This window comes from Rhyacophila brunnea, unplaced genomic scaffold (genome assembly GCF_057557595.1).
Source record: "Rhyacophila brunnea isolate RB1 unplaced genomic scaffold, BYU_Rbru_1.0 scaffold_12, whole genome shotgun sequence".
Taxonomy (NCBI): Eukaryota; Metazoa; Arthropoda; class Insecta; order Trichoptera; family Rhyacophilidae; genus Rhyacophila; species Rhyacophila brunnea.
In genome coordinates, this window is record NW_028232774.1 from 24,153,660 (window position 1) to 24,181,482 (window position 27,823).

General features: G+C 34.6%; 1 protein-coding gene across 1 annotated transcript; it reads right to left on the minus strand.

Annotated features, from left to right (window-relative positions):
• Positions 1-701: 701 nt before the first annotated feature.
• Positions 702-26,512, minus strand: LOC147077960 (uncharacterized). The gene is made up of 16 exons (XM_085940166.1): positions 26,281-26,512; positions 24,296-24,505; positions 21,030-21,207; positions 19,543-19,704; positions 19,070-19,215; positions 18,844-18,934; positions 17,692-17,855; positions 17,253-17,425; positions 16,910-16,992; positions 15,650-15,812; positions 14,891-15,035; positions 13,394-14,731; positions 11,848-12,020; positions 11,256-11,367; positions 9,443-9,557; positions 702-5,124 (listed from the first exon to the last, which is right to left on the minus strand). The coding sequence occupies exons 2-16, from the start codon at positions 24,470-24,472 to the stop codon at positions 4,478-4,480; spliced, it is 3,867 nt and encodes a 1,288-aa protein (XP_085796292.1). The 5' UTR covers positions 24,473-24,505; positions 26,281-26,512; the 3' UTR covers positions 702-4,477.
• Positions 26,513-27,823: the final 1,311 nt, after the last annotated feature.

A 27,823-nucleotide genomic window follows, 5' to 3' on the forward strand; every position in this document is an offset into this window, starting at 1 on the left:
AATTTTTCAAGCAAGCTTGTTAGATGTGATTAACTAACAGCTCAGATGATCATATTATTTATTCTGAAAAATTACTCATTTCCCATTAATAAAATCATATTATTATAAGTAACTTGCTTGGTACATAATGTATAATATCGTCGTTTCCATTGCAAAATTGTATATCTGCAAAATCTCAAGTTTTCAGGAGAGCATAAAAACAGTTTAAAAATGTATGGCACTTCAATCAATTCAAAAAAGGTTTTCATAATTTCAACGAAAATGTAATTTTTGTAAATTGAGTTATTTTGCATGTGTGTAAAGGCGATTTTTGCTGTTTTAATTATACAAAAATGTCAAAAACGCATATTTTGCAGATACACAATTTTGCAATGGAAACGACGATATGAGAAAGTAGGTAGGTATGTATATTTAGAATGAAAGAGAACCACCACTAGGTACGTATGTGGATATTCCTATAAACAGTCATTTAGATTTGCATCGGCGAGTCACGATCTGTATGTTGATTATATTATGTTCATTGTTGAAAATAATGGTTCGCATAAAAAAGTTGAACCAAATCATCAAGAATAAAATCAGGTTACCTGCAACTAAGTACTGTATTAATGAAAAAAACGTGTTCCATGTTAAATATTTTTATTATAAATTATCTTTACATTAAAATGATTGTATATTTTTGTTAATATACAATTAAACACAGTATAATAGGATAATCACCGATATTAGCATAATAATATCTATGTAATAATATTAATATAAAAAATACACATTTTCTATGATACACTATAAAAACAAATTGCCACAAAAATATCAAAAATCTTCTAAAAACTCGTGGAATGCCACATTGTACCATTTTCTTATAAAATATTTTTTTATGTAAATAAATCACAAAATAATACATATTAATTTAAAACGTCTCACCGCATAAGTGACAAATGACAATTTAATTTAATCATAATATCAGATCATACTGCACCATCAATTTACTACCATCAATGGTCTCCGTAAATTAAGAAAAACAGATAAGATATTATATAGTTGGAAACAACTTTCTCTCTAAGATGTGCGCATGCAACAATTGTAAAACATTGTCCATACATATGTCCGCACAACAAATTTTTGTAAAAAGTAGTATGCGATCGTCAATTTTTGGTATGCATAATAAACAGGCTAAACGATAATTAATATATTTTCACCCAGGAGGGTGATCGATTAGAGAGATGAAAGATCATAGCATGATAATTTATTATCTTAGTTTATCTATGTAAAACACAATGAATATTTGCACATTTTTTTAGTACAAAATTTACTGATATTCTGCACACGTTGTTTTGCAATACAAAATACTGCAATGTAAAATGGATTGAACATTGAAGTAAGAACAGTTTAAATCTTCTAAATTGATTGATAAGAATTTTGCATTATAAATAATAAAAGATGTCAGTTTATTTTGTAAAACTCGTTAATCTCATTTTGATAAAAAATTAGATTTTTGTTGAATACACCAGCATTATTGAATATAATATATCTAGTAATTTTTGTCCACCTATAAATCAGAAAAATTTGCAAACTTCGTACATACCAGAAATTTTAAACGAATATTAGATGATATTTACTGATCTCTGAAAAACATTTTTTTTTTTTTTGGATGTAAGAGGTTTACAAGAAATTTTGAAATCATCAATCAGACCATAATGAATAAATTAACATCAATTAGTTATGGACTCTATAAATTAAAGGGAAACAAATTAGACATACTTGGCAACACAAAATACTATAATGAAAATGGAACGATAGTTGAAATTAATTAGTGAGGATTTTGTATTAAATTATGACAGGAAATTGTTCTTTACACATAATTATGATACAGTTTTAAACTAATATAAAATAAATATTTTATTATTCTAATAATTAAAAAAAATACACAATCTCTATTCAAAATAAGTCACTCTCTCATATGGATGGAATTTTAATCACAAAAACCACCCCTGGCTTGCCACGGAATTTAAAATATTACATTAAAAATAGCAGCTGCGTAAAAGCAATGTGTTTCCAATGTTGCCAGTATTATACAAAAAGTTAAATAACTTTTAAAATGCATTTGGCACAATTTTGTTGAACATTTGATGCATATGACAAATTTATCAAATTATAATAATATGTAATGCCATAAAATCCTATTCTGAGGATATAAGAAAACATGGCAAGTATTTCTATTAACGTTGAGGCCTGTCTCTGGTACAGGTACATGATACATGTATGTATTTTGAGCCTTCGTTATCTCTTGGTTGTCACTTAAAAACAAACAGGATTTCAAGTTACATAATTCATTATGTGTAATAAAATTGTTTAGTTTTCTAAATGCATACTAGTAGCGAAGGGTGGAGGTAGGCTATGGAGATCTGACATAAATAGCGTAGACTTTGTCAGTTATAATACATATGTCATTTATTCGTATTGAACAAAGCATACAAATTACATATGGTGTTGGTTAGTTTTTAAATTCAATTAAACCATGGCTAAACCTAACCATAATAGATAAAGTAATATCTAAAACTATGTATATACATAATTATATAATTTTAGATATTCTATAGATAGAAGAATATTTTTAATCTATTATGGTTTGGTTTAGGCAAGGTTAAATTTAATTATAAAAACTAAACAAACGCAGACAATGAAAACATGTAAGTATGACAGACAAAGTGTGCACCATTTTTGTTGGATCTCCACAGCCTACCAAACCCAGCCACTGAAGCATACAATATGGTTGTATAAGAGAGTTATAAATGCTAAATTGTTGAAAAATATGGCTTTGAATTTGTACAATCGAAATCAATTAAAATCATATATTTTCGTAGCGAATAATAAAATTGTCAACTACTTACTGTTGACATTTTTCACATCTGAAGGAAGTTCATAAGAATATCACATACACATTCGTTTTTGATAATTTGACATACAGAAAATCGTCTACGAACAAGGTACATGAAGAAGTTATTGTATTATCATACAATACAGGTTACAGTGTCTATTTTGTAAAATTCGTAAATCCCATTTTAATAAGAAATTAGATTTTTATTGAATATTATCGAATATCTACATCTATGTAAGATTCTTGAATCGATAATGCATCTAATTATTTTTTAAAGAATCAATCCACAAAAACCTCCTAAATCACGTACGTCCATACAACGAAAATTTTTGTAAATCTCATAAATACTAGAGCTGGGAATGGAATCGTACCATGGAAAGCTTTTAATTATTTGGAATCAGAACCCTTGATTCCGAATCTTATCCTAAACCGGAACCTCAAAAGTTTTGGTAAATATCAGAAATCATTGTCATTTTGTATAGTGTTTTTTCTTACTTAGATATTTTGAATTTCGGAAATTAAAGACAGTTTTACGGCTCCTGATTTTTTTTTGATTTACGAGGTTTACAAGATAGAGCGACGGCATGTAACATGTACGAAAACACTAGTGGAATGAAGGAAGATTGACCAAAACTATATAGCGCTTCATAACCTTTTAGTGGACACTTGTAGGAAAGCTATTTTTGGAATAAAATAAATTCCTTAAAAAATATGAAATAGGAACAGAATGATAAATATTGTTTAGAAAATATACACAAACAGTTTATTCAGAAGTTATGACGTTTACAAGAATACATGAGTTAACTCGTCCACGGCCTGATGCGATATACATACAACTCTTTACTAATGCAGTAAATGGCATGAGTTTTAAAAACATCTTACACAACAAATCATTACACTGTTTCTAACTCTTCGGGAAAAATAAATACTTTTTTGAATTGCTATCTGTTATCACAAATTTGTGTAGTTTTGATTTCTGTTCAGTAGTTATTACCATATTTTATCAATCAGCTCAAATATTTGCCACGGTATTCTACTAATCTGTATATAACAACAGTATTCATTCTTCAAACTCAACTAACACAAAACTAATAAATTGGATTTACAACAAAGCATTAATAATGTTAAACCGATGCTCACATTACATGTGAAATATGGACCCTTAATGTAAGAGAGTTAAAATTTAAAGTACTGTCACTTGACATAAGAGGTGCATGTCGGGTAAGAAACAAACCGTTAAGGCAACATACAAAAGTATAATGTGAAAGATGTCGCAAAACTGATTTAAGAGACACATCACTTGGCAAATTATTGCAGTAGTACCCAAGATGACGCGCTAAATGATAACAGGATACCTCGAATATCCACTGGATAAACGTATTGATTAAGTCTCGCGGAAATATGTGGCAACAAAACACTAAGAATCCGGAGAAAGCGGGGGAGTTATCAGGAGGGCTTCATCTACAATCACCACCGACCCCGACTTATGATCGTGATGATGATAGCCATGCAAACATGCAACATTCAATAGGCTGACAGTATTTGAACAACTTACATGCAGTTGGGTAAAATTCCCTGTCATCTCTCAGCCCCTGTTTCAAGTTACAATTTAGTCTCGTGCTTGACCAAGCCGAGCTTGGTCATTCCGTACATTCGGTTTCTGAGCTGTCTTCCGTGGGCGGGCGAGACTCCTGCGTAAAATGGCTGCCGGTCGGCCGCATTGCCGGATCTGACACCGTTTTCAAACGAGCCCTGTTTTGGAACATCCCCGACACCGTTAATAATACTATCTTCATGCCTCAGATCGTCTGTCTTCTCATTGTGACTTTCCGATTCTTCAGTCTCTAAATCGTCATTCAGCATTATGGAACTGGCGATGTTCATTTTGTTGTATGAATTATTCCCAGTGACCTTTTTATTATCCTGATTATTTATAGTGCTCATCTTTCCGTAGGCGTTGCAGACACCTATAGCTGGTTTTTTGGTTATATCTTGGTTGTTGGGGGCTTGTTTTCTGTATTCGTTGTTGTGCAATTCCTGGAAATGAGTACTACTCGGTTGACTGACGGAATGCTGATGCTGCGACGTGGTTCCCGGTTTGAGCCTCGGTTGCTGTTGATACTTGTGCGGCTGATCGCTGAGGACAGTCTGCGGGGATTTGGAGTCGGCGTGCGCTTGGTTGCTCGTCGATTTGGCTGAGTTATTCGAAAGGCGCTCGGATTCGTTGTCGTCCCCGCTGTCAACATCACCTGAAATAATCCAATAAAATTCCATGTTTGAAATATATTAGGTTCTGTTTATCGCTGTCACACACAACCTTTTCATCAGTAGGGCCAATTTATCTATCTTATAATTATTGTACGCAAGTAGTGTCAATTTCAAAACAGAAAGAAAGTGAAAAATACTGACATATTTTTAAAACTCATAATCCAAGCTATTGTAAGCACTACTGGCGAAGAGATACCAAGCCATAATAGAAGAATATTTTTCATATATTATGGTTTAGTTTAGGGAGAGTTTAATTGAATTTAAAATACTAACCAAAACCATCTGCAATATGCATTTCTAGTACAATGACAACAAATGTATGTCTGACAAAGTTTAGTGTGCAATATTTATGTCGGATGTCTACAACCTACCTCCACACTCATCGGCACTGGCGAGCACAATATAACTCTACACTACGGCGTAATGATGTCTGTTGCAGCGCAATAAACTTTAAAAATCATGATTAATGGATGAAAAAGTTTTACACGCTATACGGTACACTGAAGTAATTATTATGTACTAGCTGAAGTACCCGGCTTCGCACAGGGTCACTTCGTGGTTATATTTATCTTAGATATTTGAAAAATAATAAGAGTTAATTATTTTTTTAATATTAAAATATCTGTGTAATACAATATGGCAATATGAAAATAATTCTAATAGGAGTAAAGGTCAAACATAAGAACACTAAATTAAAATCGAATCCAAAATATGAAAACGTTTTTAATGTTATTAATATGTAGTAAAAAAAATCAAAATTGGATGGAACAAACAAACAACAAACTTTGTATTTTATATAATAATAATTTAGAAATCTTCGCAAGTGTGCGCACAACAACTGACAAAAGTTTCATCGCAATCGGATGAATGGTATAGTAACGCATACGAATATTAGAAGAAGGTGATTTTCTAAATCAGAAATCTTCGTGGGCATGCGCATGACAACTCACCAAAGTTTCATTGCAATCGGATTAATGGTATAGGAACGCATACGAATAGAAGAAGATGGTTGTACTAATTCAAAAACCTTCGCGGGCGTGGGCACAACAACTGATCAAAATTTCATCACAATCGGATGAATGGCATAAGAACGCATACAAATAGAAGAAGAAAAAGATGATTGTACTAATTCAGAAACCTTTGCGGGCAAGGGCACAACACTTGATCAAAATGTCATTGCAATCGGATGAATGGTACAGGAACGCATAAGAATAGAAGTAGAAGATGATTTTCTAATTCAGAAATCTTCGTGGGCATGCGCACGACAACTCACCAAAGTTTCATTGCAATCGGATGAATGGTGTAGGTACGCATTCGAATAGAAGAAGAAGATGATGGTTTTACTAATTCAGAAACCTTCGCAGGCGTGCCCACGACAACTCACCAAAGTTGCATTGCAATCGGATGAATGGTATAGGAATGCATACGAATAGAAGAAGATGGTTCTACTAATTCAGAAAACTTCGCGGGCTTGCGCACAACAACTGGTCAAATTTTCATCGCAATTGGATGAATGGTATAAGAACGCATATATACAACCACTTACCAAAATTTTATTGCAATCGGATGAATGGTATAGGAATCAAGGTAGAAGAAGAAGATAGTTGTACTAATTCAAAAACCATTGCGGGTGTTACCACAATAACTGACGAAGGTTTCATCGCAATTGGATGAATGGTATAGGGACCATACGAATAAAAGAAGATAGAATGAAGAAGAAAAAGAAGAAGAAGAAGATGGTTGTACTCAATAGCGGCCTTAAGCCTGGCAACGGGGTAGGTCAATTTTGAATATATTATTTTAATTTGCCTTTTCGTTGTATACTTAAAAGACGTATTGCAAATTAGCTTTTTATACATTATAGAAGAAGTACTATAAATTTTTATATGTAGGTTACTTACCCTTAAAAAAAATTCCATTTTTCACGTTGTCAACTCATCGTTAACCGAAATTGCACCCAACACGTTATAATTTTTTGTAAATTAGGTCAAAAAATAAACTTTGTGTGTCTATTTATACACCTAATAACTGTTGTACTTAATACTATTTAAGAACATAAGATTAAAACAATCAAACACATTTAATAAAAACTCCGTTATAATACCTAGTGTTATGGAATGGCGGGATCATTTATATATAAACACTTTTTATATTTCCACTGATCTCATTAGAAGGTAACTTTATGATTAATATAGCAGATTACATTTTAATCGGTAACTTGTACACAATGGTTTAATACAGAAAATGCAGTCGATGGGTTTTACTCAAAGGTTGGATTTAAACTGAACTACAAATTAATAACATAATAATATGAAACTTTCAGAGAACAATGGTCAGTTTGAAATAATAAGCGACAACAAATAAGAATAAAAAGGTTTGCCGCACAAATGAGACCTTGAAACCACAGAACAAAACTCTTGAAACATTTAAGGAAAAATTTATATCATTCTGTTTCATTTTACATATTGAAAATAGTATAGCTGTCTCGTTTTCGGCAATGACCAAAATTTAGTGTATGCAAGCGATAAAACAATATGAAAAAAAGGCGTGTTTTGTGCTTTCTTTCCGTCTCACATATGGGAAATGAGAGAGAAAGAAATATTATTAAGAAATATGAATCTTGGCGTTCATGAAATTGACCGAGAAACGCTTGTGAGAGTTGAGATACGTGTGTGTGTATGGTGGTTAGATACACGTACATACAAATTAGCGTGCGTCACGTTACGATCGCTCGCCAAAACGGAAAAAGGCGTAGGATAATAATATATAGGAGATAATTGACATTGTATAATGTATATAGATTGTAAGATATTTATTTTTGGGAGGTCATTGACTATTTGACCCTAGGAGCCAGCCGCCCATGGTTGTACTAATTCAGAAACCTTCGCGGGTGTTGGCACAATTATTGACGAAAATTTTATTGCAATCGGATGAATGGAATAGGAACGCTTACGAATAGAAGAATATAGAATAGAAGAAAAAGAAGAAGAAGAAGATGGTTGTACTAATTCAAAAACCATTGCGGGTGTTACCACAACAACTGAGGAAAGTTTTATTGCAATCGGATGAATGGTATAGGGACCATACGAATAAAAGAAGATAAAATGAAGAAGAAGAAGAAGATGGTTGTACTATTTCAGAAACCTTTGCGGGTGTTAACACAACAACTGACGAAGGTTTTATTGCAATCGGATGAATGGTATAGGGACCATACGAATAAAAGAAGATAAAATGAAGAAGAAGAAGAAGAAGAAGATAGTTGTACTATTTCAGAAACCTTTGCGGGTGTTAACACAACAACTGACGAAGGTTTCATCGCAATCGGATGAATGGTATAGGAACCATACGAATAAAAGAAGATAGAATGAAGAAGAAGAAGATGATAATTTTTCTAATTTAAAAATCTTTATGGATGTGCATACAACCACTTACCAAAATTTCATTGCAATCGGTTGAATGGTATAGGAACCATACGAATAAAAAAAATAGAATGAAGAAGAAGAAGAAGATGAGGATTTTCCTAATTTAGAAACCTTCATGGGTGTGCATACAACCACTTACCAAAATTTCATTGCATTCGGATGAATGGTATAGGAACGCATACGGGACAGACACACAGACAGACAGACATACAGACAGACAGACATTTATTTTTATATATTAGTATAGCCTATACTCTTCCCGCAAGTGCAAGCAATAAGTTTACAAAGTTTTATCGCAATCGGATGAACGGTATGGCTGCGCATTAAATACGAACAAACAAACACACAAACACACAAATATTAATTTTTATATATTAGATATAGAATAGTATATAGAATACGCTACGAAAAATTAAATAAGTGTTGCGGAACTTTCTCTCGGGCAGTTTCCACAATATGATCTACAGTTTCGTGTCAAATGTAAAAATATACATTTAATGACGGTTTTCTTTACAACTTGTTTTGACCACAGTAGATTCTCGATTTATCATTTTTGAAGGAACCAAACGATAAATGCAGGAAAACATTTAAAATCAGATTTAATATTCATTTACGTAAATGAAATTTAGAATGGATGCTGCAATTTCCAAACTGAAGATGTCAATCAATACACTTCTTACAGTTAATACAGATGTCTAGGAACGACTGCGATTGATGACGTGAGGAATCGATGATTGGTGGATTTTCGGGGGTGGAGCTGATTTATTTAGACCAAACAAAAGCGTTAATTGTTTTTGTATCCCAGTATGTATGCACATATTGAGGAATGATAAATCGGGGTTCCACTATAACTACTTATATAAAAATGTGTTCTTACCGTCGCTACTATTGGTGCTGGCCACGAAATGATCAGGCCTCACGAGTCTCCTCTGCCGGTTTCTTCGATAGTATTTGAATTCGCGGGGTAATGTGTACGAACGGGGCAGAGATATCTGAAATTGATAAAAGAAATCATGTTATATGAAGACAGATCTGGTAAAGCAAACACGTTATATTAACTCCAGCAAACCATCTCAAAAGTGGAGACATGTTATGTATCATGGTTGAAAATTTTACAAGAATAGTTAGATCAACATAATTTAATTGTACAGAGTGGTACGCCTACAATGACAAATCAAACCCTCCATTACAAGGGGAACAATGAGATGAGTCTTTTGAATTGACCTTGGTTACCATAAAGGTTCAAATACATTATGATCACGTCATGTACTGTCACATGCTGGTACGGCGAGAAATTTAGTCAATGGTTTCGTCATTCGGCAGAATATTTTTGAACGATCACTATCTCTATAAATTCAATGATGTAGAGAACCAACTCTAATGCATTAAGTATTTTGAATTATTATTCATTATTCATGCTAATTTCAATTAATCTTAACAGTTTCTACGTGTGCGTATGTTAAAATTACTTGTGATATTGCATCAATAGATAATATTTTGAACAGAACCCAACCTGCAGACCATAGATAATAGAAAATCCATAGAGAAAACCACTAAAAATAAAGAACACGCGATTTTAACATGAGTAGAAAATGTGTAGGCATGTAAAAAATGATGCGGGTGTCGATGCAGTGCAGTACGCGTGAGGTGACTTCATTGTTGTTTTGGTGATTTCGGCAGATTTTGCTAACTGACAATGTTCGTTTAACACATTGATCGCCAACTAGTTTTACATAAAATAGTTAAAAAATGATTATTTGTTTCTAAGGTATTATTTGATAGGTTATGAAAGAATATAATGTTTTTTTTTCATTTTGATGATTTTTTTACGTAAATATTGGTTTTTATGATGTGCCGGCCACATGTGTCCGTCGCGGCGCCGACAAGTTAATTTATTATATTGTCCATATGTGTTGACAAGAGCATGCTACCATTTCAAGGTCGAATTATATTTAGATAAGTAGTATAATAAACATAAAAGGCACAATACGGAATAAAAGTTTTCAAATTGGGTAGTATAATGCCTGGATACACATAAACTGGAAATATACGTATACATACATTATAATCATTTTTGTAATTTAATTTTTTTATTATTTACATAATTTTTATAACTTACATTTTTATAATCTATTTAATTTTTATTTTTATATCAATAAAAACACATTTACAATTTAAAAGGAAAATTTATTTTTCCATTATGTACATTCTTTACATTAGTGAACCTATATTTTATGACTGGGAAGAAATATTTTCAGGCCAAGTGGCAGTAATATACAGAAGGGCCATGCCGGTCACCGCGTATCGAAAATGCCCGATGCGTGCGTGCCCGCCGGCGCTGTAGAACAAATCTAAGGTAGGTCATCTTTACCGGTCACCGGTGACCCCCATGGCTCCCTTAAAGTAATCCAATGCCGGTCACCGGTGACCCCCATGGCGATCAGCGTGTTAAAGGTTCAAAATGTGCTACGGGATGGGAGCATCAGTCTGTCAAACACCAAGAAAAACGATATTACATTCCCATAGCGGCAGCTTACTCTGACAGTACGTGACAGCACATAACATAATCATAATATATTTGCTTTAGAGTCCCAAAATAAATTGTGTCAGACATTGCTCCATTAAATAAGCTGTCAATAAGTGATAATTTAACCAGAAAATGTTAATGAATAAACTATCTATGTGCTCACCTGACTATCCATATCACTGGGCGGTCGACAGGCTCCTTGAAGATCTGGCGGCTCTCCTTCGCCACTACTTAACACTTCTCCATGTTGGCAGCATTCACCGTCTTGCTGACCCCTAAAAATAAACACAGAATGTGAGTTTTTGTAATAAATACTTTTTTACGGATACTTTTAGACATTTTTAGATAGACATAGATTTTAGATAACAGCTGTATCAGATTTGAATTAGAATGGCATATAGCTAGAATATACATCGTGCTGTCTCACTTTAACATTTCTTTCTCGCAGTGACCAATAGAATTTAGTGCAGTACCATGTGGTATTTAATATCAACATTATTGTCAATACGATGGAACATTTTGCAAGCATCGGAGACATTTTAATTTAAACTGTTCATATTTTTGATCTGTAGTGTTCTTGACATGTGGTCTGGATAGTTACATCAATTAAGAAAAAAGGAATTATTGACGAACAGTGTCGACATCATAGATAAGCAGATACTATGTTAAATATGTTAAAAGACAAGGACAGCATGTCCGATTTAGCTATCTGACTTTTTACAGCATATAACTATACTTGTTCGAAGGATCATCACCTGTAAGGCACTCCCCAATGACAGCAAGCCTGCCTGGTTCCAGCTTCTAAGAAGTGAGGAGCCAATAATATCTCTGGAGTCTTGCATCGTTGCATTTTACGGGCTTGCTCAACCAAATTGACGCTGGCTATGTTCCCTGTTCTGTCCAATTTTGCTTTTGGTGGTGGCACAACCTGAAAAAATCATTATTAATATAACTGGGCTTATCTACTTTTGGCAATGGCTTTTCTATAATACTTAATACAGAATGTAGTTTGCAAATAACCCAATTATAATGTACCATAACGGAGCCTGTACACTAATCACACACCCACCATCTGTAGCCCACGTTGTACATTCAAACTACTGAGTCACTCTTGCACCTCTTTACCGAACCACGCGTGTGTTCAAACAACACGAAGGCGTGATAGAGTATCCAAGTTTTAGACAGTGCGGGATGATGTATTTGAAACCCCTTCACTCCTCCTATTTTAATACAAAAACCCACGCACCATTGCTTATGAATGATAAGTCTCATCGCAGCTATCACATGAGGGCGTGATACGATAAGAAGGTTTAAGATGTTGCGGGCAGAGTTTCAGATCCAGAGATATCAGTCGTGATACATTGCATAGGCAGTTTTTTTTTTTTGTATAATTTCACAGATAGGAGACATGTGGAATGACTTATGTCATAAGCTACGTTACTTACTGTGAACAATCCACTTTACTCTGACACACAGAGATGTCGTTCTTGATCCACATGCTTACCTTTTTTTAAAGAAATTAAAATAACTAAGTATAGCTTTACCATTATATCTTGGCTCTGGGCGCCGTAACGGTGATCTGGGAATCTACGGACCCCTCCGCACTTTCAGGTATAAATCTACGCCCCCGATCCTCGCTGTAGTCCGTAACACTACATACAACACAATACAATCGTAGCCAAGATATGATGGTTCTAGTATAGTCTGAACAGATCACTAATCTAAAGTCTACAAAACACTTTGTCTCGATCCACATATTTAGTATAAAGTACAGCTAACATGTACTGAAGACGGTGTGTATATAAGTAAATTTAAGTGATTGGAAGAGTTAAAACAATACACCAAGCAAAATTTATACATAATATGAATACGTGTATTAATTAAGGCGCTAAGTACCAAAATAATAAAAACTGACATTTTTATAGAAAAATGTTCTACATACCAACGCCAATCACTTCAACTATAGTCTAAGTGCCTCAAGCAAGTCAAAAAAATACAGCAAAATAATTAAACCTGTCGACGTTGTTAGTCCGTTGGCGTGTTTTATTTATAATGGTGTAAGTAGCACTGCAGTGGTTAACGGCATTCAATATTAAATAGCTGACGATGGTGTGTTGACACTTGCGAGTTCTTAATACCTAAAATTATAGAAGCTGCCATGATTGCTTCACACTGTAAAACTACATTTTTCAAAAGGTCTGCTTCATGAAATTTTACTGCAATGACTCGGTATTTTGTAACTACAGGCAATACTACTTTTTGGTACTTAGAGCCTTATTTAATATACGTATTCATATGTACCTGATAAGAGAAAGGTAGAGCCCTATTCTGTGGGGCGCTACTTCCGTCACCACTCTTACTGGTCATGCCGATTTCACCGGCGCCTCCATACATCCGATGACTCTCTTGCATTCCGCCAAAGTTATGTCTTAAGTACTCATTTCCTTGTTTACAATTTATTAAACCATCTCTCGATTCTGAATACATATTACTTCCGGCCGGAGACCCCATGTGTCCAATGGAATTTCCTGCTCCTTGGTCTTGATTTGTGACACTGTAAACGCCAGAATATTGTCTTCCGTGTGACTGATTCTCGTTGTACAGGGCTGGACTGTTGGAATTGGACGCGACCGCTAATTGCCGCGGAGAAATATTATCAATAAACCTGTTCACTTGGTTATTATTGGAACGCTCATACGAATTTGCACCGGAACCTGTCATATCAGTCGTGTAAACTGTTCTTGGACTCATATTAGTTATATTTCTCGGACTGACAGATTTACCGTTGTCATACGCGATGTTAGTCGGGGAAAAGTTGGGTCTACTCTCGGGGAAACCTCTCGTAGGTCTTGTATTACATTCGGAAGGTAAACTAGTGTTAGGATGCTGCAGCACTGACCGCGGACTGCTGTTATCACCGTATAGCAATCTGGCCTGCTCACTGGCCCTTTGCATGTCGCTTATTTGTCTATCAGCTGCATAGACATTTTGTCTGTGCTGCGCTTGAGATCCGGATATAAACTGGCGTGGGTTTTTGGTTCGCGGTAATATTTGTCTTGTGAGTGAATTGCTTTGTTCTCCATTCGAAATCTGGGAACTCGGTGACATATTACGGTTATTTCCACTTTGATTTACGCTTTCGTAGCTGACATTTTTAGAATTAACGCTAGGTATCTCTGTATAACTCGGAAAGCTTCCGATAAATTGATTTACTAAATTTGTCGCAGCCAAAGCACTCTGAGAGAACCCCGCGAAGTTTTCATAACCGTTGTTTTGATTGCAGACCATTCCATTACTAGTTAATCCGTCGTATAACTTTGGACTATTGGAGGACTGCTGGTGACTTAAACTATTGAGGTTTTCGAAGCTTTGACCGAGAGAGCCCAGTTCGGGGCTGGGCGGGGCCCAGGTGAGAGGTTCGAGGTCGATATGTTTCTTAGTTCTAGGAATAGGCTGTCTCTGCAGACTCGAATATATTTCGTCTCCTGAGATCATTGCGTTATTGGCAAGCTTTCCTTGCTTGATTTCCTCTTCGATGATTTTCAGTTCGGCGAGTTGTTTCTGTTTCTTTTCTTGAAGCTTTTGGTGGATGTTCACGCGGGATCCGATCGAAGAGCTCTCGTTTTCTGAAGATCCACCCTGCGGGATACAAATAAAACTTTAACACACGTACACAGAAAAATGAAATAATTACAATTGCTCGGTTTAGCATGCATCCATTGTGAAATTTACTGGAATCTAATGAGACAAATAAAACGCAATATGTAAAATAATAACTAATTGTAGTCGCTTTCTTACACAATGTGCATGATGATGTGGGGCAGGCAAAGGTCGTCTCCAGAAAGGAAGAGGGGCAGGCCGAGGGGCTCTCAAGGGAGCTGGAGGAGCTGCCGGCGGCGGTACAAACGACGTCGGCTTCTTCTTTTTTCTCTTTGTGGCCGCACTGCAATCATAATATATAACATGGTATAAGTCTCATAAATGTCTCACTGAATGTATGTTGGTGTCTAACAAATGCTACTTGTCCACACAATCGGCTATAATGGCAGACATGCTCATGTCCATTTACACTAACACAACAGAAAACTGCATTTGCCTAGCCATGACGAATGGCCCCGACAAAGACAAATGAGTTGTCTACACACTCTGCCTACGGATCGTTTGGGTATGCTCTCCAAATGTATAGAACAGGTATTAATAACCTTTAAATGAGAACAATGAAATACAAAAAATAAATTCTGTGTAGGATTCCCGATGTGAGTATTGACGGTGTATTGCAAGCTATTAGTTGTTCTAACCACCCGCACCTCAAGTTATAGCTGTCAACCTCAATTTATGAGGTTCGCTAATTTTTTCATTGTATGGAGACAAATTTGAGGTTTCTGTGGATTGATTTTCGGAATGATTACACGTATTATGGGTGAGAGAATCTTACACATAGATAGATTGACAACTTAATAAAAAGCAAATTTATTTTTTCAAATTTTGCACTGCCAAACGAACTATATAATGAATCTAGTATTAATTCATATTACCAATGCATATTTCAGTACTAACCTGGAACTGACAGGGTTGGAAAATCGACAGTTGAATACACCTGGGATAGCGTTTCTTTGTGGCAAATATCCTGCACCACCATACAAAGTTCTACCGGCCCCCGCCACCCTCTCTGTACCCGCTTGAGGTCCGTCATAGCAGCCATCTGCAAAATGACCACCGCCTGCAACATAATTCAATATTATCAATTAGGGCTTGCGCAGACAGAGAGCGGTCAGGCGGTCTGCGTTCCGCGTTCGGAGGTCTGCGTTCTTTGTACTGTATGGACTTCATACTGTACGGGTACACAGCCGGCGGTCAGACCGTGCCGGTCAATTGGAACGCTAGCGTTCTAGAGTTCTATTCCCGGAATTACAAAGAACGCCGTACCTCCCGTCCAGTCCCGTCATAGGAATTTGAGCAGTCACACAACATAGAGCGAAACCACACGGGGGAGTGAGTACGCAACAGCGGTGCTTTCTCACTTCCACTCGCAGTCGGAATATAGCGGTCTCGCATTATGCAGCGCTTGTGTCAGTACAACGTTTGTAAACAAATGGAACGCTTATTGTTGACCGCCACCTGTCTGCTGTCCCTGAACGCTAGCGGTCAACGGTCGGTTGAACACAGAACTCCGACCGCTCTCTGTCTGCGCAAGCCCTTAGATCGAAACTTAGCTGGAAGGTGAGCATATATTATTGTATCGTTAATCCATGAAATAATATAATACACTAATATGTATATAAGCATCATTCTACAGTGGCATCATTGACCAGTGTGTAACGCACTGGCCTTTCATACGGGGGCCCCGAGTTTAATTCTCTGTGACATTAAAAATTAAACTTCATGGACTCGCTTATTAAAAAAAGCCAGGTCTGGCGTGTCCCAATTCAATTGCTCACTGTTATGTAAACAATACATCATTGTACTTTTGAAAGAAGGGGGATATCGCTCAGAGATGCCCAATTGCTTGGTTTTAGCTGCATGTGGCCGTGGCCCGTGTTTGCATAAAATGCTGCCAAACGCTGCAAAACAATAAAACGAAACAACGTCCTATCCATTATGTTAATACAGTCTACAATATTATTATTTTGAGAATTTGCCTTAAATATAAACCGCATAACTTCAAAACTGGACAAAAAGAGACAAGAGAACAAAATTTCTCTCAATGTCAAAAGTATATCGAAAGTTTGGCTATATATTGATAAAATTGGACTTGTCATATAACAAGCGGTCGTATAGTGATGTGTGAGTGTAATCAATTAGCAGGAAATTCTTTACCTATTTTATTGTCTACACTACTGGCTGCTATTGGTGGAAGTCTGCCACCCAGGTCATAGCCCAATCTCCGCACATGGAAGTATCTAAAATCAAATAAGCATCATAACATGTTATTCATATCATAGTCAGGGGTGAAATTACTTGGGAACGGTGTTAGTGTCATTTAAAAGTAACGATACCAACACCTAAATGAGTCGCCACCATTACGCATTACCGAAAAAATCTGCCAAAGGTTTCCAACTATTGTGGGATTGATGTCAAGTGTTGTTATACTAAAACCTGCCATGACTCCTAGTTATAGTTAAAACCATTTGGTATTGTAACCCAGTAGAACATTTCTCACCTGTAATAAAGCAACATGAAGGCGATGCCTGCGGAAAATGAGGCCAGCACCAACAGGAGTGGAGCCACGAGGAAGGCAGAGTGAGCGTTCTCCCCTCCGCTGCCCCACACCCCCGCCATCCATACGCACACCAACAAACAGTTCTCCACCAGCATCACCAGGTAGAATGTCACCTGGAATAAAATGTATATTTTCTTTTTAAAACCATGTCCAATCCAAGATGGGCCTCCATAGAATGGAGGTTGTATTAATAATTTTTTGTTTTTTTAAGAAAAATGAATGTTAGCCAGTTGCTCAACCTATTAGGTCCATATTCTCGATCAAAATTGAGAAACAACACGTGAATTTACTAAAAACATTCTGGAATTACCTCATTTTTACAATAAAAAAAGTTGTATTACTAGTTCGATCTTATTCAGCAGTAATGAGATAGATTTACCATTTTCTGTCTATGGTTAACTTCCTGCAGATTGACGTAGGCGAAGACATAAACGAAAGCGATGAGTGCCGAGAGGTACGCCTTCCGAGGCCGGCTGATCCTCTCGCCGTGGAACACGTTCTTCGGGGAGATCAGCCACAGGAACATGGACACCCAATGAAGACCTGGAGGACGAATAATACAGTTATATCACAATAAGCATTTATAGATTTCACTCATCATCCGCTATGTAACTCATAAATGTACATACGGCTTGGGGATATTGACATATTCATGTTTGTTACTTCCTTTTTTTAAATTCATCCAATGTAATTTTGCATGCATTTATAACATGTTGTGTAATAATTAACACATATAGACATTTATTGCATTATGTGTTACATGTCACACGCCAAAAATACGCTTTGATCTGATTTCCCAAACGCGCCAAAAGAAGTATAATTTCAAAAAAAAGATTTATTATGTATACTGAATTCTAGAAGAATTAAAATTAATTAATCACATAAAAACATAAATACTCAAATGCGACAGAAAGCTACACTTCCAACCTCTAAACCAGGGTCCACATTAATTGTTACTTAATCATCTTACAGGCACTCGTTACTATATTTTGTGGTAACGAGGTTTGGTAATGTCACCAAAGACTGCATTATGTTCCAATTTTCTCTACACTGTTGCATTGAAAAATCTCAATAAACAAATATATTATTAGCCTCATTGACTAAAGTACAGTTAAAAGACCCGTTACATAATTCCAAATCAATGGGACCGAAAATCAAAATATAATTCGAATTACGAAACATAAAATGCATAGCAAAAAGAACTTGTAAAAGTATAGTGAATATTTCGATTGGTGGCAAATTTAGAATTAACCAGGTTTTATTGTACTTAAATAATTAATTAGATTTTTAATACCATTAATTAATCATATTGTTTTTAGATAAGTAAGATCTCTTATAGTCATTTTATGGATGTAATTGAATTTTAAAGGTTTGAAAAGAAATTGAAACACCATGACAGATAGATGTATTGATATTAAACTTAAAATGTAGACCAACATTATTTTGAAAAATATCGCCTATCCCCCCCTTCTGACAAGCACTCTGCAACTAGTATATAGTAGACTGTATAAATATGGTAATGATTACTTACCGATGACAAGAAATACCCAGTGCTCGTACAATGAAGCGTAAACTGTAAGTGCCGTTACCCTGGCAGATATGGTTCCAAGGCGCCAAGCAAACTAAACAGAAATGATAAGGTTTACATTATGAGAGGCTACAGTGATAATTTTCTGTTACACGTCAGCTGTATTCACTCTCTCAGTGAAATTGCTGTACCTCGTATAAAAAGTTTCATTCAAAAAAACACAATCTACCTGAAATATGACTCCCAGCCATGTGAGAACCAGTCGGTGCACATTCTGCAGGCGGACATTCTTGCTGAAGCTGGCCAGAGCCCAACATACCGAGAACAGACTCAACGACGCTGAGATCACATTTAGCTCCGTGAAGGCCGCACTTGCTGCAAAATAAGTGAATTGATTCAAGCTTCCAATCAAGTCTCCATTTATTGAACAAGGCTGCAATTTATTGTAATCAACGGAAATTGAAACATTAGCAAAAGATTCCTCGTAGGAAATCCAGAAGTAAAGTATAGTTGCGCAAGAATCCTCCGGAAAAGATGCCATTAATATTTTAAAGGATTGCATGACCATACAGAGAATCAGGTCGTCTGAAAGAATAGTTGTTGCTTTTCGCATAATTTATTGGGTCCATGCTCCGGATGAAACACACATTCAAGACTACTTTACAAATGCTTTCTCAATTAATAAATGGCATAGGTTTGTACCTCCTCTATCATCAGCTAGAACAGGTCTGGATGCAGGCTGAGGGTTTGCAGAATTGATGGGAGGTCCTGGCAGACCACTCCCAATTCCAGCCGCTAGAACGTGAAGCTGTAAGAGAAGCATCGGAGCCGCCTCGCAAAAGGCGTGAACCAATCGGAGCATACCTGAAACAATAAACGATGTCATTATAACTCAGCCTAATCTAAGTCAGTAAAACATAATATTCAATAGATATTTTTTCCATATAGAGCAGCTTATAATTCAGGATGTGGATATCCGTAGCTGGGGTCACTGGCTTAAGGGGGGACATGCTCGTCGAAGGTCAAAATTGAGTTTTTATTGTATTTTCAAACCATGATCCTGGACACTCCTTAAACGTTGTAGATGATCTATTTATATAATATTGAAGCCTTATTATCCTTTATAGTTATTTTAAATATTTGATGACTGCATAAAGTATTTTTATTACATAATATTCTTTTAAACCTCTCGCTCAAATGTTTTAGAATATAGTCATATTTCGGTACATAACTGTGCAGTGGTGTTAAGATTTTTTACATTTATTAATTTTTAAACGCATTTATAAAACCATTAGCATAATTTATTACCAGATAATTTTTGTAAAATATTCACGATAAAAATTATATTGATAATCTCTGTGATCCCAAATTTGACAAGAATTAGGCATTTTATTATTCAAAAAATCGGCAAGATTAACACGTTTGAAGATAATTCTACAGATACTTATTATAAGCTATGTCTTTGACCATTCAAGTGTGATAGACAAAAGAAATGGCGTATTTCAAAAAAACACTACCTTATTCTTAGGTCAATAATTATTATAAAGCAATCATTATTCATAAGATTTTTATCACACTTGAATGGTCAAAGACATAGCTTATAATAAGTATCTTTAGAATTATCTTCAAACGTGTTAATCTTGCCGATTTTTTGAATAATAAAATGCCTAATTCTTGTCAAATTTGGGATCACAGAGATTATCAAAATAATTTTTTATCGTGAATATTTTACAAAAATTATCTGGTAATAAATTATACTAATGGTTTTATAAATGCGTTTAAAAATTAATAAATGTAAAAAATCTTAACACCACTGCACAGTTATGTACCGAAATATGACTATATTCTAAAACATTACAGCGAGAGGTTTAAAAGAATACTATTTTATGTAACAAAAATACTTCATGCAGTCATCAAATGTTTTAAATAACTATAAAGGATAATAAGGCTTCAAAATTATATAAATAGATTATCTACAACGTTTAAGGAGTGTCCAGGATCATGGTTTGAAAATACAATAAAAACTCAATTTTGACCTTCGACGAGCATGTCCCCCCTTAAGAGATGATGATTATATTAAATGTCATATGATTCTTCTTAATGTTTGTAAGCTATTGATTGAAGATCACTATCTGCATGAAATGGCTCTCCACCATTATTTGTTTGTTTATTTTAAATTCCATACTTACATAGATTCCTGACTTCATGCTTCACATATCTGAGATCAACAGGTACAAAGAGTTTTGCATAACGCCACAGCACTCCGAGCTGTAAGGCATGTAGCACATGAGGGGCGTATCTGGCACATCCACGTCTTTTCACAGCACCCCCGTCTGACACGTGGACGTACCATCGTAATGATACCACCTATAAAATAAAATAAATTTAATGTTACAGTAGAACCACGGTTATCTGGATTGTGCAAGACAAGTAACAATGCCAACAGACAAAAATAACAAACAGTGTTGTCCTATTGTTAAAAACAGTAAATTGGATGTAATCAATGCCTTGAAAGGAGATTTATCAGGACATTTTATGTCTAATAAATATAGTGTCTCAACGATCTCGGATAATAAAAAAATATAGTGAAAATATTAAGCAATGTCTGAGGATGGAAGCGAAAGCAAAAATTTATCAAAAAATCACGAAATGAAGAAGTTGATGGGTGTATTTCCTCCGTGTGGTTCAATTCCCAGCAGATCATTAGCGTCAAGGCGTAATTCTACTGCAGCGGGGTACCTACAAAACTACTTCAACAGTCAGACGCTTATTATTTCTTATTGGGAAATCAAAGAATCCCACATACTTATTTTAAAAATATAAGAAGTCTTCCAGTAGAATATTATGATTGTAAGTAAAAAATTTCCACCACAACCAATGGATCAGGGTGTAATAGAAACATTAAAGCATTTAAATCTTCAACAATTAAAAATTGTTAGCAAAGGAAATAATGAAGAATCGGTTGTCAGTTTCTACAAGAAAATTAAATGAATACATGTCAGCAGAGAATTGAAATTCTATCAGTAGCGAATGGTGGAGGTGGGCTGTTGAGACCCGACATAAATAGTGCATACTAAATTCTCAGTCATACTTATTTGTTTTCATTGAACTAAGAATATCGCAGACTGTGCTGGTTCGTTTCTAAAATACCTAAAATTATCTATGATTTATTGGCATTGTTTTTGATATTTTATAGATAGACGAATACTTTTTGACTATTTATCTATTATGGTTTGTTTTACGTAGGGTTTAGTTGAATTTTAAAAACTATCCAACACTACCTGCAATTTGTAATCTTAGTTTAATGAAAACAAATATGAATGATTGACAAAATTTAGTGTGCATTATTTATGTCGGATGTTAACAACCTACATCCACCCTTCACCACTGAATTTTATAGATGTGTCATCATTGAAAAAACCATGAAACAAATTTTTTAAAAGATTCTTAGTGAGTTCAAGATTCCACTTTGTCTCGATTATCCAAAAATCATCTTAATCCCCGTTTGGTCTTGATAATCGAGGTTCTACTCAATTCTACTGTACTTAAGTGTAGGTATAACAGAACCAATGTGATTCATATCTCAGTCGAGCAGAGTCCACAGAGCGAGCACCACGTCATTTTAAATCAAATTTACAACAAAATACCTGGTCATCGAAGATTTTATTTTAAAAATATAATAATAATTATATCGCTAGAGCAATTCTTTGCAATGATTTATTAGGTGCCGTGTAGAGGTGAGTTGGAAATACTGTCACCAGTTTGTGTACTCAAGTTTCGGATGAAACTACCCATACTCAGTATGTGTGGCCCAATAAACTTATTCCAAAAAACTTGTGATGATATCATCGCGAGTCGCTGGCTAGTTGGTAAACTTTCAATACTATTGACATTAAATGCGCGCGAGCGAGGTAGCACTCAAATACAACTATATTTTAATTTATTAGCCTATGCATGCAAATGACATCATCTTATGTGTGAACAAATAGGTCATAAATTTTCTGTAGCAGCATATTATTCCCTCCGAAATGTGGCGAGGTGACTGAGTTGACGCAGTTTACAATAAAAAAAACCATTGTTATTCATTTTTGTTAACAAGAATATTGTAACCTAACAGAAAAATAACTCATAAATTTAAAATGGTCTTGAGTACGAAACTTTTGTCGCATACGCACGCCAAACAGTCTATATGGTATTTAAAATTCTATTAAGTATTTTGGAACAAGTTTCTATACTAAGTATTTTTTTATACTGGTAGTAAGTATACTTAGTCTTAAAAATCGACCAGTTTTCCCATCTCTAGTGCCGTGAACGCTGTCGCCAGCAGCCGGAATGAAAACAATGTGAAAAATAATAAAAGTATATGGGGTGCCTGTACGATAATATTTATTTTTAGGCGTTATAAATTATTTCGTGCATTGGCTCGACTCAACCAACAAAATACAATAATAGTACCTACCTATCGTTTCACTAGTACATATATTATAAAAGTAATTGCGTTACTGGTTTGTAAAAGTGTCTCTAAACTCGGGTACCTACATCACTAGATATATTGTACGTTTTTTTAAATATGCATTAGAATTAAACAATACTTATTTTTTTTTTTTAATAATTATGTAATAGGTCTTACACATTAAAAATAAATACTATTCATTAATAATGTTTTTTGGATAGCACATGAAATAAAAATGTAGGTAGATGTGTTTCAAAATCTTTTGTATGTTTAGTTCTCGTACAATTTCAGGTTAAAAAGTTATTAATCTATTTCTAAGTTTCTAAACTACTAAACTAAACTCTAAGTTTAAAAACGTCACAATATCCACCATATTGGTTGCAATACTTCCCACCAAACAGCTGATTAACATATTGAATTTAGTAACATTTAATTATATTAAAAGATATTATTTTTTGGTCACCCATACTCACTAAGCTGAAGCGAGTTTGTTTGTTTTAAATTTAATTTATTGACCATTACTTTTGACGCACGTATCGGCGGCGACTTTTTAATATTACTAGTAGACCAGCTATTTCGGACCACATATAAAAATATCATATTTTCAATTCTCAAGGGCATTTCTGTAGAGCGTCCCCTTAATAAGATTACATGATACATAAGTAATTGAAAAATTAAAATTATTATTATTATGACGGCTTCCAATAAAATGTTTAAATTAAATAATGAACAATGTTAATGGCCAAAAATATAGATTCATGTTCCGATGAGAAAGTTTTGAATTAAATATTACTGTGCTGATTGAAGATATTCAAACAAATTCACTGTTAATAATAAAATCTTCTGTATATTGAATTTGTAGAATTGATTTATCAATTGTTATAGTGAAATTCCATATAACGAGGATTAGCTAAGTGTACACATGAGTTGGCATAGCCAATGTTTGTTATGAGGCATGTTGCAGTCTCTCAATTGGTGTATAAACTGTTAAAGGAGACAGACCTGAGAGACGAGGAGGGAGCAAGCGATGATGGCGAGGGCGGCAGCTCCGGTAGCAGTATGTCCGCGGTGCAGCAAGGCGTAGCTCATGACCACGTCAAACACCACATCGCAGAAGTAGCCCGCCAGCGAGATCACGTTGAAGAGGACGTCGCACAGCGGCAGGAACTCCGCCGCCATCGCCCCCCACCCTCAACGCATCCCACACACCACCTACACAATCAATTAATTCTTCAGATTACTTACTGTAGTGGATATCATAATAGGGAAACTTTTTAGGGTATTACCCCAAATCTATTTGTGTCATATTAGGGCTCAGACACACATGCGGGGACCCGTGATAAATAGAACAGCAAACGATGTCTGCGTTGATTTGCTTTCGACATATCGATACATCTGGACAGATCATAAATATTATATTTTTGAGGTTAAATAGGTATACCGCAGATGCGCGCATAAGCTTTTATAAAAAATTTACAGAAACAGTTTATTCCATGTAGACAATTATATTAAATACCTTTTTGGGATGGCGCATATACTACTAAAGTAACTAAAGCATCACCCAAACTAAAATAGGGAATTTTTCGTAATTCTAGAGTTTAAAGAAACTGCTTTCACCATAATATATTTCTATGAACAATGATTCTGCGATGTATAATGTCTGTAGGTACACAAGTAGGTATGTGTAAAAACAGAAAACTAAAATTAATACATATTGGATCAAAAAGTATATGAGCCATCCCAAAAAAGGTATTTAATATAATTGTCTTCATGGAATAAACTGTTTCCGTAATTTTTTTTATATAAAAGCTCATCTGCGGCACAATTATTACCAAATATATATATATACCTATCAGTAGTAAATATTACATTGTGCCTACATTTATTTCTACAATCCCCTTTGTCAATTTTTTTGAATAATGACGTCATAATACTCTGAAATACTAGAAAAAAATATTATATTAATCCTTACAGCGTGAACGCCACAGCCGTTGTGTCCTGATTAGGGGGCCATTAGATATAATTAGGATGTTATTTAAATGTGGTAATTAAAAAGTTCCGCAATGAAGCTAGGTATTTGAAAAAGAATTAAAATGATCTGATATTGACATAGATACTGATTGAGTGATACTGTAGTTGTATCGGAAGAAAAGTATCAGTGCCTATTGATATTTTTTTGACAGCCCTAAATACCCATATAGATTGTTCACCTGTTCACCTGTCTACTATATAATTGTATTTAAGTACCTAGGTATACATTTGAAATGAGTTTCAGATAGGTAGAGGTAAGTACATAGTTCATAATATAGAAATCACGAAATTTTCACGATGTATTTTAAATAATACATAATTACAAGTAGGTTTAATAAGTAGGAAAAAAAGCACTACCTACATAGCAATGTTACTGGCAATTCTGTGTTTTTTTTTTTAATAAGCCTCAAACATTGTTTTTAAAATTATAAAGTATCTAATTATTTACCTACCTACTATATTATTATTAATAGGTAGGTACATTGGTAATTGAATTCAATTAGAAAATTAACAGGCGCGGGAAAGAACTAGAAATTTGTACTACTTTTCAAGCAAGTTCGGAAAGTAAGTATGAAACTTATTATAAGTAGGTACATTGACAAAACTTATTGAGATAATTTCACAATTAATATTTGGAACCAATGCAAAGGATGATACATATTATAAATCATTAAAAACTTATGATTAAACATCGTAAATATTCCAAAACAGTGAATTTATTACTAGCAAATGGGTAAATAAACAAAAGTTGTTACGAAAACAAAACGTCAAATTCGGCACAGGAATAGGATAACGGGCAAAACTTTTTGCTTACTTTTGAACAACGAAACAATATTGAAATATTTGATATTCGCTTATCATTTTTATATAGATGAGACCGTTATAGTTTATTTTATCTAAAAATAAGTAAAGTATATCTACTGGTAAACTAAAACACAAAATAAACAGATACACACCTAAACATTCAGTCGCATTCCTAACCTACAGAGGTTATTCGAATGTTGTTTTAACTTTAACAGCAATCAACCGTATATAAATTGACAATCACAAAGAATCACTGGAAATATTTTATAATTGATTGCATGTCAAATTTCAGCTTTGATTAAAAGAAATGCAGAATATTAAAGCTGACACAACACGATTCCCATACAAAACAACTGTTCATGTTGCTTTTCATCGGAATGTGGCGAACAGGGTGGTGAAAAGATATCTTACGGATCATCGACACTTGTGATTAATGTTATTTTATAATATTGGTATCACTACTAAACTGTGACAGTACACACAATTTATTTAATATTAATAAAACAATTAACATTCCATTAAAACGTTTGTTGTTTGTGCAATGCGAAATGTAGGTAATAAAATAGTTGAACAACTTGGAGTACATTTTTGTCACTATTGTTTGTAGTTAGCCTGTATTAATGTCGGAATGCGGTACAGAAGGCACTCTGTTGGTGAACTTTGGAACAAAATTACTCGAAGGCTGCGAACAAAAAGTTTATAAAAACTTTTGTACTCGAAAATATTTGAAGAGATGTCATTGTTTTTTTTTTTATTTATCAGGCGTTTACATTATTCAACCCCTAGAAAAATAATACTTTTCAATATTGTTGGAAAATAATTAATTATCATAGGAAAAAGTCAAAATTATTAGATTTCGATTAAATATTAAATAAGTAGGGTACGGTTGTGATTCTTTGAAGGAAATGAAACCTGAGGAATTGTGAAAGCTTAAAAAGGTTACGGCTGTCATTTCGGCGGAAACAATTTTGGGGAGACTTTGACTTTTGATAGTCCTAAACCAGCCGTACGGAAAAAGCATTGCGAATTTCTAAAACACCAAAAAACAAATCTCGAATTTTCGAAAATCATCGAGATTCAAAAAGTCGAGATACATGACCTATTAAATAAGTGAGATATTAAATTATGTGGATAAATTATTAAGAGCGTACTTCAGCGAAACGGCAAATAATTTTCAACAGTTGTAGGTGCGACGAAATTTCTCACTCGTCGCCTGGACGTCGTCAATTATTGGAGACTGAGAGTCGAACTGTCCGCACGTCGGTTTGTTTTGTCATGGCGTCGGATGAAAATATTCTTAAATCGTGTAAAGATGACTAAAAAACTTTACGTATATACTTAAAAAAGAAAACATGTCAATGAATATTATACTATTATTATTAGTAATATAATAATAAACATAACATTAAAAATGGACGCATGTTGTATTTTTATGACAAATTATATTTCGTTCGGCACGCGTCATTTACACAATCCGCGCATCGCCTAGCCACGATCTTTTTAGACCATGCCTCAACTGAAGTATAGCCTTAAATAAAAGATCGGAGATATTAAAGTATTGATCGATTAAAATATGTTTAAAGCTTTAATTTGATAATGAATTTCTATGCCTCTCCCCCTTAATTAATAAATTTGGGCTAGAAGCTGCCATCTGTAGATAATATTATTTTAATACACTTGCCTACCTAATAAATA

Coding starts and splice junctions, on each gene's coding strand:
- LOC147077960 (XM_085940166.1), bottom strand. CDS start 24,472: ATGGCGGCGGAGTTCCTGCCGCTGTGCGACGTCCTCTTCAACGTGATC. Junction 19,705..21,029: donor GCATGAAGTCAGGAATCTAT/GTAAGTATGGAA, acceptor TTATTGTTTCAG/GTATGCTCCGATTGGTTCAC. Junction 15,036..15,649: donor TCCAACCCTGTCAGTTCCAG/GTTAGTACTGAA, acceptor TTATGATTGCAG/TGCGGCCACAAAGAGAAAAA.